Raw genomic sequence first — 17,261 nt, forward strand, 5'->3', positions numbered from 1 at the left:
GTGAGGATTAGTTCAATCTCCCCAAAACAAATCTGGTGAGACTAAAAATTCAGCTCTCCAATTTGACATAAATATAGTTTTTCTTAAGGGTTTTTGGTTGTTTTGTTGTCTAAAAAAAACCCAACACTGAAAGCTTCCCTGGACTGCTTTAATTCACAATAATTATGTATTGTAATAGTTACCAGCACAGATAACTTTATACTGATCTTTCTCTTGTTTATATAGAGCCCAATGCCAAATTGTTAATTGTCCTTAAAATGAATAAAATGGCATTAATGTACTTGGCTTCCTGTTGGAAGAACAGAAATTTCTTACAGATTGTAAGAAACATGGTACTCTCTGAAGCACTCCAGGAATTTCACTGCTCACCTCTTCAAATTTCTTCTCCTCCCACAGTGTCTGCAAATTCAACAAATTTATCGCAACCTGAGACCCTTCAAAATATACATCAAAATAAACTTCTGTATTATACTGCCAGCTTCTACTTTGTCCTGCCTTATGCTCAGTTACCAAAGGGGTTAAAATTTCTTGGTCTGAAAAGATCACTCATAACAACATTTTGGATTCCCACCCCCCCAGTCCCCCCACCCCTTCATTTGGACTTTGAATGCTTTAGAACAACAGTCATCATTTACCAGTCCAGCACTGCTCAGAATTACAAAGCTATGTGAATATTAAATCTCTGAGGAAAATGAAGAGGAATAAGGAAATAATTTCCATGTTTTCAAAACCATACCTCCTGTATCTGTCCAAGCATTTAAAATGTCTAGCAGATAATAAAGCATAATTGTTCTTAAGACCATTTTTGAAACTAGTAATACTGTGACATTTATAATTTTCTATGAAAAGCTATTTTTATCCATTTTGAGTCCTCCTATAACATGTGGGCTGATATTATCTCATAAATCTTGTTTTAAAGAGAGTACCAAAAATGTGCACCCCATTCACATATGCAACAACTGACAACTAGGTCCACATCCTGCTGGACAAGTCCATGTTCATTTTATTAGAGATTTGAGAGGTTTACCAGGTAGGGTTTCAATTTTGATTGAAATTTCTCAAAGGAGCCAATAATCTCTCTGGGAAAGGAGAGCACAGGTAACAAAGCCTGAAGCCTGATGCTTAATTGTTACTTGAATGCTTTTTGTCTTTGATTTGTTTTAGCTTTAGTGGTTTGAAATAAATTAGTATAATGTGCTTTGCTCAGTGAATTAACTCAATAAAAAGACCTGCTCTGGCTTTACACAAAATTTAATGCCAAGTGCTGTAGCACCTTCCTTGCTGAAGGAGCTTATGCTGCTCCTGAATCAGTTAAACACCCTATAGCTCCACTTCTTATAGCTATACATATGTTAGAGATATTTTGGTCAAGTTGCTACCATGTTTACAAGTATTGGTACATAGCTATACAGGGCTGCTCTATAGTAAAACCCTGATTTATGGATCAAATAAATGTGACTTCTCCACTACATTTGCTTGATTTAAAAGCCAAAAGATTATTTTACCCTCTTACTGTCATACCCAAATAGCTTTTGTAACTACCAGCTCTGCAAAGACCAGCCAGGATTCTCAACACCTCTCATACAGTGATAAACATTGTAATTTCTACAATTAGAACCCAGGTGACAATTTTACTAGAACAAGAAGCAGGACAGAACTTTAAATTACACTTCTCTGCAAGGACTTATTTATTCGTTTATTGGGATATAGGCCAAGTAAGCTGATATTAAAAGTAGCTTAACCATTAAACACATCACAGTCCAAGATCCATCTGTTTGCAGAAAAAAGTACAAGCCTTGGCTTACTGTAAAATTAAGTATCTTTACTTAAATTTTCTGTGCTGCACACATACACTGTTTAAATTAATTAAGGAAGCTGCAGAAATTATGGAAAAAGAATGGGAGTAGGATGTCAGCAATATGATATAATGTAAAGGCTAATGTGACACAATATACTTAATCCTTATTTTCCACTATGTTTTGCAATTATTATACATCAGTCAGAAAAAAGTTCCTCATCTCTACAATTACACAGAGCAGCTTCAGTCCTTCATTTTATTTCTCTGATCCAAATACTACAGGCTATTACCTTCCTTCATGTTCAATTGCTTTTCTACCATCTTGCAGTAACTGAAGCATTCATCCTAAAATTGGCCAACAAGAAAGACTACTGTTTAAGAACAACCAATGAACAATGCGTTATCTTAAATTCAAGTGAGCTGGAAGTAAAAATTAAAATACTATCCATAGCTTCTTTTTTTTTTTTTTTTTTAAAAAAAAAAAAAAAAAATTATGCTGACCTGGGAGTCAGTATTTAGATAAGCTTTTCCAGTACATTAGCTAGAGTTCTCCATATTCTATACATATACACTGGAAGTATGACTTTCAGGTTGTCTTTAACAACTAAGCCAAGAAAAAAAAAAAAAGCAGTTCTCAAACTGATCCCCTAATACTGTTCTAGGCTAATTATTAAATCCAAGACTACTAAGTCTTACCTGAGTCCTTTTCAGCATCTGATTCTGAAACTTCATCTTCTTCAGCTTCTTCCTCTTCTTCAGAACTAGAACTGCTAGAGTCCTTGTTTTCTTCCTCCATTTCCATGGACTTCAGTGTGTCTTCCTCATAAAGAATCTTCTCTTTGCTGCAAGATACGGAAATTTTACCAGGCGAGTTATTTCTGAGATCTACTTCTCAGGAACACATAGACATGATTTGCTACATATAGAACAAGCAAAAGGACAAAATCTATCTACAGACTCAACATCCCAGCACTTGCAGCACTGCCCATTTGCCATGGATTCCAATGCCAGTTTCACATTTCCTAAATTTGCAAGCATTTCTCAATCAAAGAAAAGCTGTGGTCTCTCTTTTCCTAGTGCAACACAACCCATCAGCTGGACCGTACAGCTCTGTGCAACTGCAGCAGTGCAGTTCTCAGAGCAAAGGTCAAATTGATACTCGGCAAGAGTAGAAGCTGGGGGACCAAGGGCCAGCCCAACTCCCTGTTCTACCACTCATTAAGAAATAGCTAAAACTGTATTTGAGAGCACTCAAATTTAACAGAAACCATTAAATGAACATGAACAGCAGTGAACTTTTTTTAAAACAGCTGAGGCCAGCTGACTATTAACAGATGAAGCTGGTCTTCCATTATTCTCCTTGCAGCTTCTTTTCAACAAAGAGGAAAGAGACATACTTGGTGAAGAGTCTGCTCTGAGGCTTGCCATTCATGTCAGCTTCAATTAGCTTATTCCTCGTCTCCTTCTCACTTCGCAACTGTCAAAAAGTCCAAGAAGATTGGAGAAAGAATGAAAAGAGACATCTTAACAAGCCACCTCGGCACAATTCAATAATTACCACAGCATAAGGTCATCCCAACCTCGCTAGACGAAAAATACTGTGGATTTGTTCAACAAGCCAATTCGACAGAGGCGCATCTGCAAGGGCGCTGAATGTCTTGGAGTACAGCTCCATCAGGGCACAGCTACAGACCCAGCATGTCCTTAGACTCAAGCTGGAATTTAAGAAAACTTTCAGAGAAGTCTGCAGCAGTCCCTGCTGAGACCCAGAGTCAAATCCCAACTACGCCAGTACTGCCCTGCATCTGCCCATGCGGACACAGTGCTGGAGGTCTGTCCAGATGTGTTTGTATGACATGAAATAGATTCACTTAAAAATCTGCTGCCTTTGTAGCTATTATATACTTGCTCTGAGAGAAAAAGTATTCGAGTATGCTGTGCACAGGCAGCCAATGGATCTCCCACAAGGATGGGTCACTTCTTAAATGTCTCAAATGCCAGCATTAAATCATCACACAAGAATACCCGTGATCACCACAGCAACTGATACATTTGCCCAGAGAACAGCAATATGAATTTTGTCACCACTGATGGACAAAACAGTAGACAAATAATTGTTTCAGTACCTTCTAGAAGCACAGACACAGTTGAGGTAGAAAAAGGGATGGCAATTAGAGGCTCACTTTTAAGGCTGTCTCTTTTGTGTCATGTCTAGCCTAGTTATTCTTTCTCTTTTGATAGGAGCTGACACCAGGCACGAGAAGCAAAAGCCCCACAAATTCTGAGTGTGGGAAAAGCTACATGGAGTCCAGTGAAGAGCCAAAATTTGGGCTACAGCATGTTGTTAAATAGAACAAAGTGCTGGAGCACAGCAAAGGGAAGTGCTGGAAACAGCCTGCTCCATTCACATGTAATTCAGAGATTGGGGAAAAAAAAAATCCAAACCCAAATCAAATTGCTTCCAGCAAACAAAATTCCCTATTCTCTCCAGTAACAGCAGCAAATCTTTTAGCAAGGATAGCACATTGTTCCACTACAAGCTTTAGATCTGAAAGACATTTTGAAAGTGAAATAACGTACTTAGAGGAATGTCATGGAACTGCCTAATTCATCCTTAACAAATGTAAGTTTTCTATTTTAAGTGATAAAATTGGCACACAATAAACACACATGATAAAATGGCATTTCTATTAAAAAATCATATATACTAAAAAAAAACCTTGATAAAATCTGGATTCTGCTTTTCTTCCCAGTTCCGCTATAGCTTTCTACACATTTAATAAATGGAGAAGGCCTTTATATAGTGCTACTATATAGAGAAAAAGGGGGTTGCTAGCCCCTGCGAAGCAGGCCTAAAAATGGGCTAGCAGCCATCCAAAAAGTTCTTGTCGTTGTTTTGCTTTTTCTTTTCTTCTGAGGAGTGCATTTATCTGCAGAATCCTGGTGTAGTGAGATAGGAGGAAAACCAAAATACAACACTGATAGTATTTATTAACACCTCATTTAGGGAGAAGCTGATTAATTTTTAAAAAGTTTCTGTGAATGTTAAGGATGCTATTTAAGGATGACAGCAGCTGTGTTATGATCAGAGCTTGAGTTTTACCACCCACATTGTCAGTTCCTCAAAATACTTTAATGGGTTTTATCAGCAGTGTTCTTTATTATGCCTGTTTCTGAATCCAACATTTTAAATGATACTTACCGCTTTTATTTTTTTTTAAAGAAGATTGGTTTGTTTTTTGGAAAGACCCAAATGAGATACTTGAGTAGATCAGATGAAATAGAAAAAAATGCAATCCAAAACCAACTTTCTGGCTTGATGACTGGCTTTACTTTGATTAAGATATATTTTTGCTATCATTTTTTATGCCAACTTTTTGCTTATAACCCCTTCCAATATCTCCACTATATTATGAAATAGTAATTTAATATGGTTTTGAAATCACCAGTTTTTTAGTGCAGAATTCCCTGAAGCTTATAATTTCTTCTCACTCAAAGGTCTCCCTACTGTAAGAAAGGCAGACATAGTAACAGATCTCTTTCTCAACACTGACAGCATATTTTAGATGCAAACACAAAGTTGACTTGGGTAATCACTCATGAAGAAAAGACCAGTTTGATGCTAGAGTTTGCCAGTTAACAAAAGCAACTGCAGAACAGTAACAATTCCAAAGATGAACTATACATTCCTTACCAGTTTACGTAATTCTGCACATCAGCACACTACTGACTTCTTGATGCAGTCGTCCAGTTTTCTAATTTCTAGCTATTAGTAATATTGGTGTAATTAAAAATTCCAAATGACTAACATAAAAAAAATAGCATGGCCTCAGCTTCCTGTGCCTGCTGATGCCGTACGTCTTAGAGAACACCTGTGCATGAAAAGGTAATTGGAGAGGTGGAAAATGATCTGCCAGAAACTCACCACAGTCTGTTTCTTCTGCAGCATTTCTAAATGCTCAACTAGTCCCTCATCAGCCACGTCGAATGGCGTCTGGCCCTGATGCAATAAGAGAGGACAAGAGGATATCTAATATGGCATAGCATTAATACACAGAAAAAGCACTATTCACCAGTGAAGAACAAAAGTGAACATGTTCCACATCCTCCCTCCCCAAATGCTGAGTAACATACTGTTTCACTCCACAGTAGGGAAAGCCAGGCAACAGTGATGGTAGTTTTATGACTCAATCTGTGATCAGAGCAACCTTAATCATGGAACTGCAGTTCCCTGATTGCTGCTGCTCAAATCTAACAGCCAGAACTAATACATTTGAGTTTCCAGGTTTCTAAAAAGGACACTCTTGTACTGAGAGGGAATGTGATCAACCTGTTCTACTGTACCATCATGTATTTGAACCTCCTGAAAGGCTGCCAATCATCAGCAAGCCAACAAATTTGGAAGGCATTTTCACTTCCATGGCTATTTACAAAATAAAACAAACTAGAAAAATTAATTTGGGGCACAAAACAAGAAATCATTTACATTTTCACCATAACTAAAGCTGTAATAATAATTTAATTAACAACACATAATGAAACCTGATGGCTATGGATCACATAAATACAGGCTGCCTTGGCCATCTGACCTAGCAAGGCAACAATCCTTGACTGGAAAGAGCAGGTAATGCAGCAAATACAACTGTGTGTGTTCCTTTTCAAGTCTAGCACAATACAAACCCCAAATGCATTCCAAACACTTTGAAAAAGCACCTGATGGCTCTTAAACCAAAACAGATTCCCCATACTTGGGATGCCAAAAATGCTCACCATCCTAAAATGGCTCCCGCTCATAGAGCCATTTCTTTTACACCAGTTTCCAGTACAGACAGATGCACTCAAACCATACTGTGCCACATTTCTCTTAGCAAATTATGTTGCCTGCTGTCATTCCCGGTGCTGTTCCAAGCACATACAACCTCATTTCCTCCCCCAGAAGTAGCTGCGGCACAACTGAATCTGCTCCAGCAGGAAGAGGTTCACAGCCACTGCCTGGGCATCGCAGCGGGGAGGGGAACAAAGCACAGTCCTGGACAACACACGTCAGCTCTTGAAAATCCACAGGCTCCTCAGTGGAAAACTTCTAACTACTAGGATGGAAGAGGAATTTTTTTTTTTCTCCATTTTTTTTTCCCTTCCATTCTATTTTTCTTTACTCATTTCTCATTAATCTGAGTCAATTTTTCAATTTCCCCTTTTATGATCAATGTAGTAGAACAGGAAAGATTTAAAGCTGCCAGTTTCTCAAGGGTTCAATAGTTTTCAATGCTTTACATCTTAATACTACCGTATCATTTTGTACTCCAAGGCTCTGTTGTTGTTTAATTTGTCAGGATTATACTACAACAGGAAGACACAGATTGGCTCCTATCCTTTCTTACAGCCTTCATCCTAAAGTTTAATCTCTGATCTTTTCCAGTGATACATGAAATCTCTTCTGCCTTCCTCCAGTCAAAACTTTTTCTGATACTTTTAAATGTCCCAGTGCACACACAAGGAGAACTGCTCACCACGTAACTTTTGTCACGGCGTTGGATCAAGTGTTAGGCAATAAAGATGATATTCACCTGGCTATAAAATACATTGCACAAGTGATACCAACATCTGTGCATACTAACCAGCTTGTTCCTGATGTCCATATCGCACAGTGCCTCAGCCAGGATGGAACAGGCTTCCTTCACTCCCCAGTGTGCAGCAGCATGGAGTGGAGTCCAGCCATCGTTGTCCTGGACATTCAAATTAAACCCAGCCTGGATCAAAAGCCTGAGGAAAGAAGCACTATTGATTTCTGCCCACCCGAGAATGACTTCTCGACAAGGAAGAGTTCACACCATGAGCCATGAAGTAGTTAACGTAAGCCAGTAGTTTCTTGTTTAGAAGCAACATCCCACTTAATGTGCAGAATTCTGGTTAACTGTAACAGAAAATTACAGTAAATGAAACATGATTTTGCTGTAAAACCTGCTGGAATGGGTCCAATTGATCAGGTTCCCTTTCAGCAGGTTCTAAACCGGGAGGACACCTTACTTTCTAATCTGGCATTGCTGACCCACTCTGAACTCCTGCTCCAATGGATGAGACACACCAGACTCACTCAGGCACTAAGCAAACAAACAACATCTCTGCAGACTGCCATCTCCATAACAAGGAGCCAAGCACAGCACCTGGCATGAAAGGACATTTGATAACTAGAGCTCAGTCTTGGTTCTCCCAGAGAACAAGGTCACACTGTAGGAATGGTCCATACGGAGACCTTGCCCGCCTGACTGCCAGCCAAGAAGCAGTGACATTACTGTGACTGACAGGTGTGAAATTTGTAAGTTAAATAACCCACATTTGGGTTAAACAACCCAAAAGGCATTTTTGCAGACTTGTCCTTGCACAGTTAAAGCAAATCTTACCCAAGTGAACCTGCCCGGGAACACCCTTGTATCACATTTACTGCTGTGCACCTTCCACCCACTCCTTTCTATCAGACCAGAGCGCTAGTGTTGCATAGCATCTGGAGCTTGAATATTTAAAAACAAAACAAAACAGAATAGAGTCAGATGTAGTCTGAAGCTTCAGAGACATATGCACACTGGTATACCAGTGATCTGATGAAAGTACTGAGCAGCTCATGTACCAAAACTGACTATTATTGTAGTTGCTTAAATATTGAAGAACATCTCAGGGGAATTCTGCAAGTCTGATAAAACTGCTACTGAAAATTTTCATCTTGGGAAATTCTACCATCCAGAGTCACCTTTCTGCAGCACATGGGAATTCCAGCACAACCCCAGAATGGCACCAGCAGTTTTGAAACTCCTGCAGCTTTACAATGATGCATTACTGTGCTAAATAAAACACAGTCATACTATAGCAGCAGTGTGTTTCTCTGCGAAAGAAATTTTAAATTAGGTGCTGACTTTATGTTGATTTTCCAGCTGGCAAAAGGGAGGAACATAGCTGCTAAGAGACTCAAGGTCACAGACAAATTCCACATCTCATTTGAGAGTTAGCTAGCTCCTGCCTTCCAGCCCCTTTGGTTTAAGTCACTGAAGCTTTGTATTTGAACTTACAGGGTGGCCATAAAATACACAAGAGTGAAACAATGTCAGCTTTCCATGAGATCTGTTTATCATTATAACAATTAACACCAAGGAGTAGCTGTCCAGAAAGAAGTCACCCTGCAAACAGTGAATGCAGCCTTCATTGAGGAGTGCTGGATATAAAACCCTTCACTGAAAGTCCATGGGACCAACACCTCAAATTCAGGAGATATTACATTTCCGTTCCACATAAGCTGTGTTAGATTACTGTTCTTGGGCACAGTACAGGCACAGACAGTTTATAACTCAATTACAAGCTCTAATGAATGAATACAAATAGGAAACGTGGAGAACAAAAAAAAAAAAATACTAGAGCTTGATAAGAAACAGCTCTCACACATCAATTCATGCCACTTAAAACTAAGAAATTAAGGATCAAAATGGATCATAGAGTCACAGACTGGTTTGGGTTGGAAAGGACCTTAAAGCCCCCCCAGTTCCACCCCCTGCCCGGGCAGGGCCCCCTTCCCCCAGCCCAGGGGGCTCCCAGCCCCGTCCAACCTGGCCTTGAACCCTTCCAGGGAGGGGGCAGCCACAGCTGCTCTGGGCACCCTGGGCCAGCGCCTCACCACCCTCTTAGGGAAGCATTTCTTCCTTATATCTAAGGATGAACACTTCCAGAAGTCATTTTAATGTGGGCCATAAAGTAACCTTGCTAATGTTTATGAGCAGCTCCACCCACACATAAGAAGAAAGCTTTATTGTTGGAAACCTTAATTTGGCCTTACCTGTAAAAAGATTAATGCTTTATTGCCAGGAAACACTATATCAGGCAAGTTTCTGTTCATAATAAGCTTGCTAGTGCCAGAGTGGTAGAATCAGAACTGCTATTTGTTGAAATCCCTCTGTCACTGCAGATGGCTGCAGCAGCAGTAGCATTAAGGGGAAGGGGACAGTGAGATAGGGGTGGGCACTGCATTCTTCCACTAGATTGGTCATGTATACTGTTGGGGTGTTCATGACTGTCATACAGCATGTATCATCACTTTCTAGGCTGAAACTGTACTTTTATCCCCTAATATTGTTTTACTTGCTAGTCCTAAAACTATAATAGTGAAAATTAAACCTTCTAATTTACGTCTCTGTCTCTGAAAAGCTTTCATCACTTTAAAGGCCTAGAAGTATGAAAAGGAATCTTCCAGTCCCTGTGTATTTCTAGGTGAACCACTATGGTTGCGGGGACATAAATCTGCAGAGCCTTTTGAGAAACAGCAGCCTGAAAATCTCAGTATGAAACAAATTTCTTTCAACCATAAAGCTAGATGAGTTCCTTATGAAAACCAGCCTTAATTCAATGCATCAGACCTGGGAAGGAGCTCCTACCTCATGACTTCAGAATAGCCCTTTGCTGCAGCAACATGAAGAGCCGTGGCACCTGTTCGAGGCTGCGTTATATCTTCAATTCTCCCACTGTTCAGCCACTGTCGGGCATCCTGTAGCATTTGCTGCTCCTCTTCTTTTCTCGCCAGGTCTAGGTCTACACCTAAAAAGGTAAAGCACAGAAGAAGAGATTATCAAATGAAAGCTCTCATGAATGGGTTAAATTTATCTTATGTTTCCTTTGCTATACAATATTAATAAGCTCTTAGCAATCTTCCACAAAAATTAGCAAAAGCATTTTCCAGGAGTTGGGAGAACTACTGCATCACTGACAAGCACTTCAAAGCTGTCTGACTTAAAAAAAAAAAAAAAAATTCTGAATATTGAGCCACTGGCTGGAAACCAGCCTAACTAACTACCAGCTCAACTGTGAACCAACTATGGGTGGAAGAATTATGTTCTAAATATGCGGTGTCCTAGATTGAAATAACCAAGTCATGAACATCAGCCTAACAAACTGAATTAAACAGTGTGAGTGTTAAGCTACAGTGAAGATCTGAAGAGATGATCCTAAGATGTCTCCTGCAAGAACATCACAAACCCAACTGTACAGTCACTTAAAATTCAGTACGATTTGCAAGCTGCATGTACAGAGATCTCTATACTGCATCAGAGCCATTTATGTCAGGCACATGGAAAGAAATATTTAATTAATTCCACTGAGCAGCAAACCCTTAGACTTTGACAAAACAAAATTCTAAATAATTCTGAGGCTAGAAAGCAAAAAAAAAAAAAAAAAAAATCAAATCTGATGATTTAAGAGATCTGCTTTAGATGAAGTCAGGTCAAGTAAATCCATCAATACACACATCTGGTATAACAGATGTGGTCTATGGGGATTTCTGATAACAAGAGGGACAAGGTTCTCACCCTAGGAATCAACTGCTACTACGTGGAGAGGCCAGGTGGGTCTGGCTGATGGGCTGTGTCAACTGCCACTAAACCAAAAAGAAGCAAAACTATCTCAGACTTGTATTTGTAAGTGGAGTTTTCATGATAATGAGGTCATGCAAGGACGACACATTAATCAGCAGTACACTACAGCTGCATACAAGACTAATCAAACTAGAGCTTGGTGACTCAGGAAAAAATATGAAGGAGATGATGACAAATCTCAAAAACCAAGAAGGGTGTTGAAAAGCAACTGTCCCTGTGGATTAGTTCTTTCAGCATAAGAACAACATGATTCCAAATTAAATTATGGGGCATTAGATTTAAAACAGAATAAAAGAAGACACTTATCAACTCAGAGTCTGAACTGTGAAACCCACTACTGGCTTCAAATCAAGGATTAGACAAATTTGTAGTTATTAAACATAGTGCTATGCATGCCAGGAGTTCCCAAGAAGGACTACACAAGTTCATGAAACAAAGCCACAGGGGATTCACGACTACACAGAAACTCCATCTGGCTCAGGAATTCCTTGCGGCACAGTGGCTGAAGGCTGGGAAAATGTCTGGGAGGGGAATGATACACGCTTGTCCTGTTGTTATATTTTGCAGCTGGCATCTGCTTTTAGCTATGACTGAAGACAGGCTACAGAGCTGAATGGACGCTTATTTAAAGTTTATAACACATTTACTCCAGCAGTTATGACCGTTTTAAACTGTGTCAATGGGAAGCTTCTCAGTGGAGACAGATGGTTGTTTCAGGGCATCTTAGCAGGATGCCGCTAATGTGGTGAAGCAATGAAAGAGCCAAGCAGAATCCCAAGAAGTGTCAGGCAAAATATCTGCAGCCGAGGCAGAATTACATGAAGAACTACCTACAGTCAGCGCTTGTTTTACTGGGCTGTCCAAACCATGGCTGTCTCCTCTCTGCAGTCAGGCTTCCTTGATGTCCAGAAGGATACAGACCCTATCTTTACATCAGTGTAACTGGTCTCTCTTTAAAGTGGGTATCAAGAACTGTACATGGTAATAACATGGTCGAAACCTTACAGGTCATGGTTTGGACAGCCCAGTAGAACAAACATCGACTGCAGACACAATTCCTCTTTTTAAATATGTGAGCAGAGTAAATATAAGGGCGAAAGGCTATTTAAGCTTATTTCAAAAGTAGAGGGGAAAAGGGAACAAAATAAGAATAACCTTGTTACAAATACTAGAGTAAAAAGTGAAAAGTTTCTGTTTACCTGAAGGCAGATGACCAGCATCAATTTTCCAAGAGGAATAGTAAAACAAATAACAACTAGCTCTCAGATGGACAGCTACAAACTCACCAGTGGGACAGTAACACAGCTGACAAAGTAGCAAGGGACTGATCTCTTCCTAACTATACCTGAAAGCAGCTTCAGAAATAAAGTAACCATCGTGTAACAAGCAGAATATACCTCTTAGTGAGGACTGGATTCAATCCAGCATACAAACAACCCTACCACCAACCTGCAGTCATAAAATAATCTAGACTGAAAAGAATCTTCGGGAGGTCTCTAGCCCAAATCCCTGCTCAAAGGAGGGTAACTTCAAACCCAGACCAGGCTGTTCAGAGCTGAATGCAGCTGAGTTTTGACTGCCTCCAGTGATGGAGATTCCACAAGTTACTTAGGTCCCTGTTCTAGCACCTTCCTTGGAAATATTTTTCCATATATATATATATATATATGGAAAAATGTTACCTATATATATATATATATATATATATATATATATAGGTATGTATGTATATGCAGTCAGAATGTCCCTTGTTCAGACCTATGACTTTTTCTTCTCATCCTGTTACTGCACAGCTCTGAGAAGATTCTGGCTCCATTGCCTCTGCAGCCTCCCTCAAGGCAGTGTAGGACAGCAATCAGATCCCCCTGTCAACCTTCTCTTCTCAAGGCTACATACACAGCCCGTATGTGGACAGTTTGGTCTGTATCAGCCCAATTTACCTCGGTCCGTGACTTCGCACATAGTTGAGATAAATGCATCCTTCAAAAACATTCCCCATGAACTTCATAAACAGGGTTTCAACTTCTTATGTGCATGCGCACAGACACCTAACCACTCACAGATTAATTTCATCAGTATGAAGAAAATTTTACCTGATGAAGCATTTCTTAATTATAACACAAATTACACTATCCAATACGTTTCTTCTACCAGTGCTGTTTCTGCAGGGACAGTGCAGAGAGCAGCCCCTCAGACAGGCATACCTGATGAAAAGGGGGAAATAGCAGAGCAGATGGGCAGCAGGAGTCATCTAGGGAAGGATCAGGATAAAGCAGGTCACTCCAGGCCAGGCATAATTGCTTCCCGGTCTCTACTACTGGCAGAGCTGTAAATCTCACCTCTGTATTGTCAAGTTTTAGTAAAATAAGACCTTTCATTGATACAAGGGGTCCGAATTAAATCTCACTTTAAAAGCAAACAGATCTAATGAATCAGCTTTCAGTACTGCGGTGTCTTGCTTTGAAGACTCCTACTAAGGACAGAGCCTGCACACCACAAACCTTCTGCATCTGTTCCGCTGTTCTGCTACCACAGCAAAATTTGTCTGCTGCCTCTTGGGCCAGATTTCAGATTTCTTCACCTACACACAGTAAGCTAACAGAATTCTCTTACAGAAACTCTTAGAAGTCTAACTCTCACATATTCAATCCCACTACTGATTTACCTTGTTTCTTTACTTGTTCCAGAAGCAGGTCCTTCATGGCTGCTTCCTCTGCGATGTCAGACGGGACTTCACCTTCACTGTTCACAGCAGCCACATTGGCTCCATGACTAATTAAGTACCTGTGTGAGTAAGACCCATACCAACGTATTAGACCCTGTGTGCAGGCTTCAGTGCAACTTACCCAGTAAATAAAGTAGCAGAACAAGATATTCTCATTCAAGTTCAATACCAAATGAGTATCTTACTCTTATCAAATTTTAGACTAAAAAAGTTCATTGTTAAATGTAAGGTCCCTGGTCAGTGGCTCATAGTTTTTGTTTCTCTATAGTTATTCAAATACCCCTAGTTCTTGCACTAACCTGATAGATTATGCTTTTTTTTATTATTTTTATTTAAAAAAAAAAAAGAAAAATAAAAAATGGAAGCATAAAAAAAAGATAAGCTAAGCCATCACCAGTTTTTTTAATTTGTCTTTGTATAAATACACCAAAAGTTCATTCAAGAACAATTAATATCATCTTTGGACTGTGTATCTTGTAACCAGTAAAATTCTGGGAAGTAAAAAAAAAAAGTATCATTTTAAACACACAAACCTAGGAGGGTGAGGTAGGAGAAGATATTTTTGCTTGGGTTTATTTTAAAATTTATTTTCAATGCCTTTGAAAAGTAGTTACCACTATTCAGGTTTTGGAAATTTTTTCATAGCTGTGGTGGACTGAAATAAGCATGGCATGACTTGTAAAGAATAACAACAACAACTTTCATTTGAAGAACTAGTATTTGGGAAGAATCAAAACCAAACTGATAAAGGAACATTTAAAGAGCTAAGAATTGTTCCCGAAGGAGTACAATATACAGAAATAAGTGAGCCACAAAAGATATTTTTTGGTTACAATATACTGCAGAGGACTATCTTGAGAAATACTAATGTTTTCCCTTATTCTTCTGAACTACAATGCAGCCTTTATCCCAGAAAAATTATTTCACTTGGGAAACTACCATTTATATTTGCCTATTCTTCAGTTCCAGTTATTCTAGCACTCCAGATCATGTATTTGAGCAACTCTCCAAGTCTCAGAGCAACTTGTTGGTGCACAACAAGTAGTCTAGTATCAGTATCTTCTCTAGAACAAACAGACTATTAGTCCTTTGTGAGCATAATGAACGCTCAGATCAGATGCAGAATGCAATTTCAAACCTGAAATCAGAAACTGTGCCAAGAAGAGTCAAATCTTTGTTGGGAGTCACTTATAGCAGGTAACTGCTTTGCTTTAAACACCTACAGGACAAAGCTCTGTTATACTTACTGTCTATTCTTTCGTATGTATTTTATGTTTGTACTCACTAGATTATCTAATCTCTCTAAGGCAGGCCAGAGAATTTCACTCAGGTCCAAACTGAGCCCAATATCTTGTGTTGTAAACAAAACAAAAAAATACAACAAAACAATGCTCTAATTGTGAGTTAAGTAACAAGCGTTTACTTTTATCTACTTCTCCATCTTTTGTCAGACAGTATGCAAGAACAGAAACGTAAGATCTGAAATTGAAGAAAAAGAAATGATTCTGTCAGTATACTGGTGACTCCAGAGCCCAGAACATTGCATTTCTCTCTTAAGAATCTCCACAAAACTGCAGTACTGCTCACATAGGCCTGTCTATGGTTAGAAAATGTAGTTGCTTTGTAAAGCCTCAGAACAAGGGTAATCATTACGACAGTTCCTCTGAATTGTTTTATAGTACACTGTCTATTATTTGGGGTTTATAATGGAATAGCTATATGCATGCAATTACAATAACACACTTTTTGTACAGAGACAAAATTATTTCTAATTAGAGGAATAAAATCCCGAATTGCTCTTAGGTAACATTTAAAATTCTACATGGGCTCCCTCCACTGATGGAAGTGCACAGCAAAGACAGCAGCAGCAGAGCTGTGCCTCACTACATGTCTCTGTAGTAGTGTGCCTGCCTGCCAGCCAGCCATCATGTTTCCCTTTTGCTTGGCACTTTAGCTGAAGTATCTAATGAATCATAAGTCACTGTAATGGGATCAGCAAAAGGCAACCAATTGCAGACTCTACTTTAATCCTTACAAATTAAGAACTCAAGAACAGGAAAAATGCATCTATTTACAGCATTGCTTCCCAAGACATTGTACAAGTCTCAGAGCAGCAACTGCCTGTGTACCTACTCTGAAGATGATGTGGAAAGTGTTATAAATACCCAGAATAGCCTGAAACTCACTCACTCTGCTATGTTCAGATAGCCACATGATGCCACTGCATGAAGAGGGGTCCAGCCCTCGTTATCTTGTTGGTTGACATTGGCTCCATTTTCTACAAGGAACTTCACCATGTCGAGGTTCTCATCTATACAGGCCTGAGGGAGAAGGGGAAGGGGGACATCCAGGGGAGGAAAGGATTGAAGAGAAAAAGGAGGCGGGGGTGGGGTGGGGGGGGAGGGAAAAAGAAGGTGTCAGTGTTAAATCAAGTGTACAACCTCCATTTGCAGTTTATTGGCAGCAGGTAATTTCTGGGCTGAGTTTCCCACACTGTGATCTAGTACACCTTAAAATTTAGGGTAGCATAAAGTTGGGAACTAAAATAAAGTCATTTCAGAACTTTCAAAAATTAATTGTAGCTCAGAGTGTCCCCAGGTGGACAACCTCTAAATGTGCTCAAGCTTTACCTCTCATCAATTGATCTGTTTCCTTCCTCTCTCCCACACTTACCTCCCTGGAGCAGGGACACACTTTAAAATGATGTATCTGCATTAGTTTTAGGTATGGCATCAAATTCCTCTAAGCAAGGCAAGCTATGTACTTATTTAGATTACGTTCTTCCCTCAAAATGTCAATGAAATAACATCATAACAATGAACAAAATGAGATATCACTTGTGGTAGGGATGAGCAGGGAAAGCATGAGCTCAAGAAGCCTGACTAAAGCATACCATCTGTATACTGTATGTTGCCCTTTACAGACATAATCATAGCAAAAGCAGAATTTTAGAGAAGTGAATAACTTCTTTATTTAGCAGTATTTATTAATTTTCCTGAGTATAGCAAAGCACAGCTTTCCCTGTTAGCTACTGAAGAGAACAACAACCCTTTATTAGCCACGGGATTAATTCCAGAGCCTACATTTAGAGACCTTGTAGCTTTGAAGTTGCCAAAAGAAAACCTAGCTACATTTTCAAGTCTCAGCACTTCTGTTGGGTAGAATTCCTCCTTCCTCAAATTCCTGGCTACAGCACGTTCTGCATTGCATTTACAGTTCACTGGAGGCTGCTATTTAAGGATGAGCTGGCAATTTAATACATACATCCAAATGCATGTGCCTCAGCTGAGAAGCACCAAGCATGACTAGGAGGCAAAAGGACTGGCTTTTA

General features: G+C 39.5%; 1 protein-coding gene across 4 annotated transcripts in view; it reads right to left on the minus strand.

Annotated features, from left to right (window-relative positions):
* Window positions 1-17,261, minus strand: part of PPP1R12B (protein phosphatase 1 regulatory subunit 12B) — a 124,139-nt gene that overhangs the window by 75,284 nt on the left and 31,594 nt on the right. For all 4 annotated transcript variants that reach the window (XM_042800017.1, XM_042800019.1, XM_042800018.1 and 1 more), the window contains exons 2-8: window positions 16,121-16,251; window positions 13,871-13,989; window positions 10,213-10,372; window positions 7,417-7,561; window positions 5,724-5,798; window positions 3,196-3,275; window positions 2,495-2,640 (exon numbers count right to left, since the gene is read on the minus strand). In XM_042800017.1, coding sequence (XP_042655951.1) covers window positions 2,495-2,640; window positions 3,196-3,275; window positions 5,724-5,798; window positions 7,417-7,561; window positions 10,213-10,372; window positions 13,871-13,989; window positions 16,121-16,251 — 856 coding nt within the window. The remainder of the gene's footprint in view (window positions 1-2,494; window positions 2,641-3,195; window positions 3,276-5,723; window positions 5,799-7,416; window positions 7,562-10,212; window positions 10,373-13,870; window positions 13,990-16,120; window positions 16,252-17,261) is intronic.

Source organism: Tyto alba, unplaced genomic scaffold (assembly GCF_018691265.1).
Source record: "Tyto alba isolate M040663 unplaced genomic scaffold, T.alba_DEE_v4.0 Super-Scaffold_30, whole genome shotgun sequence".
NCBI lineage: Eukaryota > Metazoa > Chordata > Aves > Strigiformes > Tytonidae > Tyto > Tyto alba.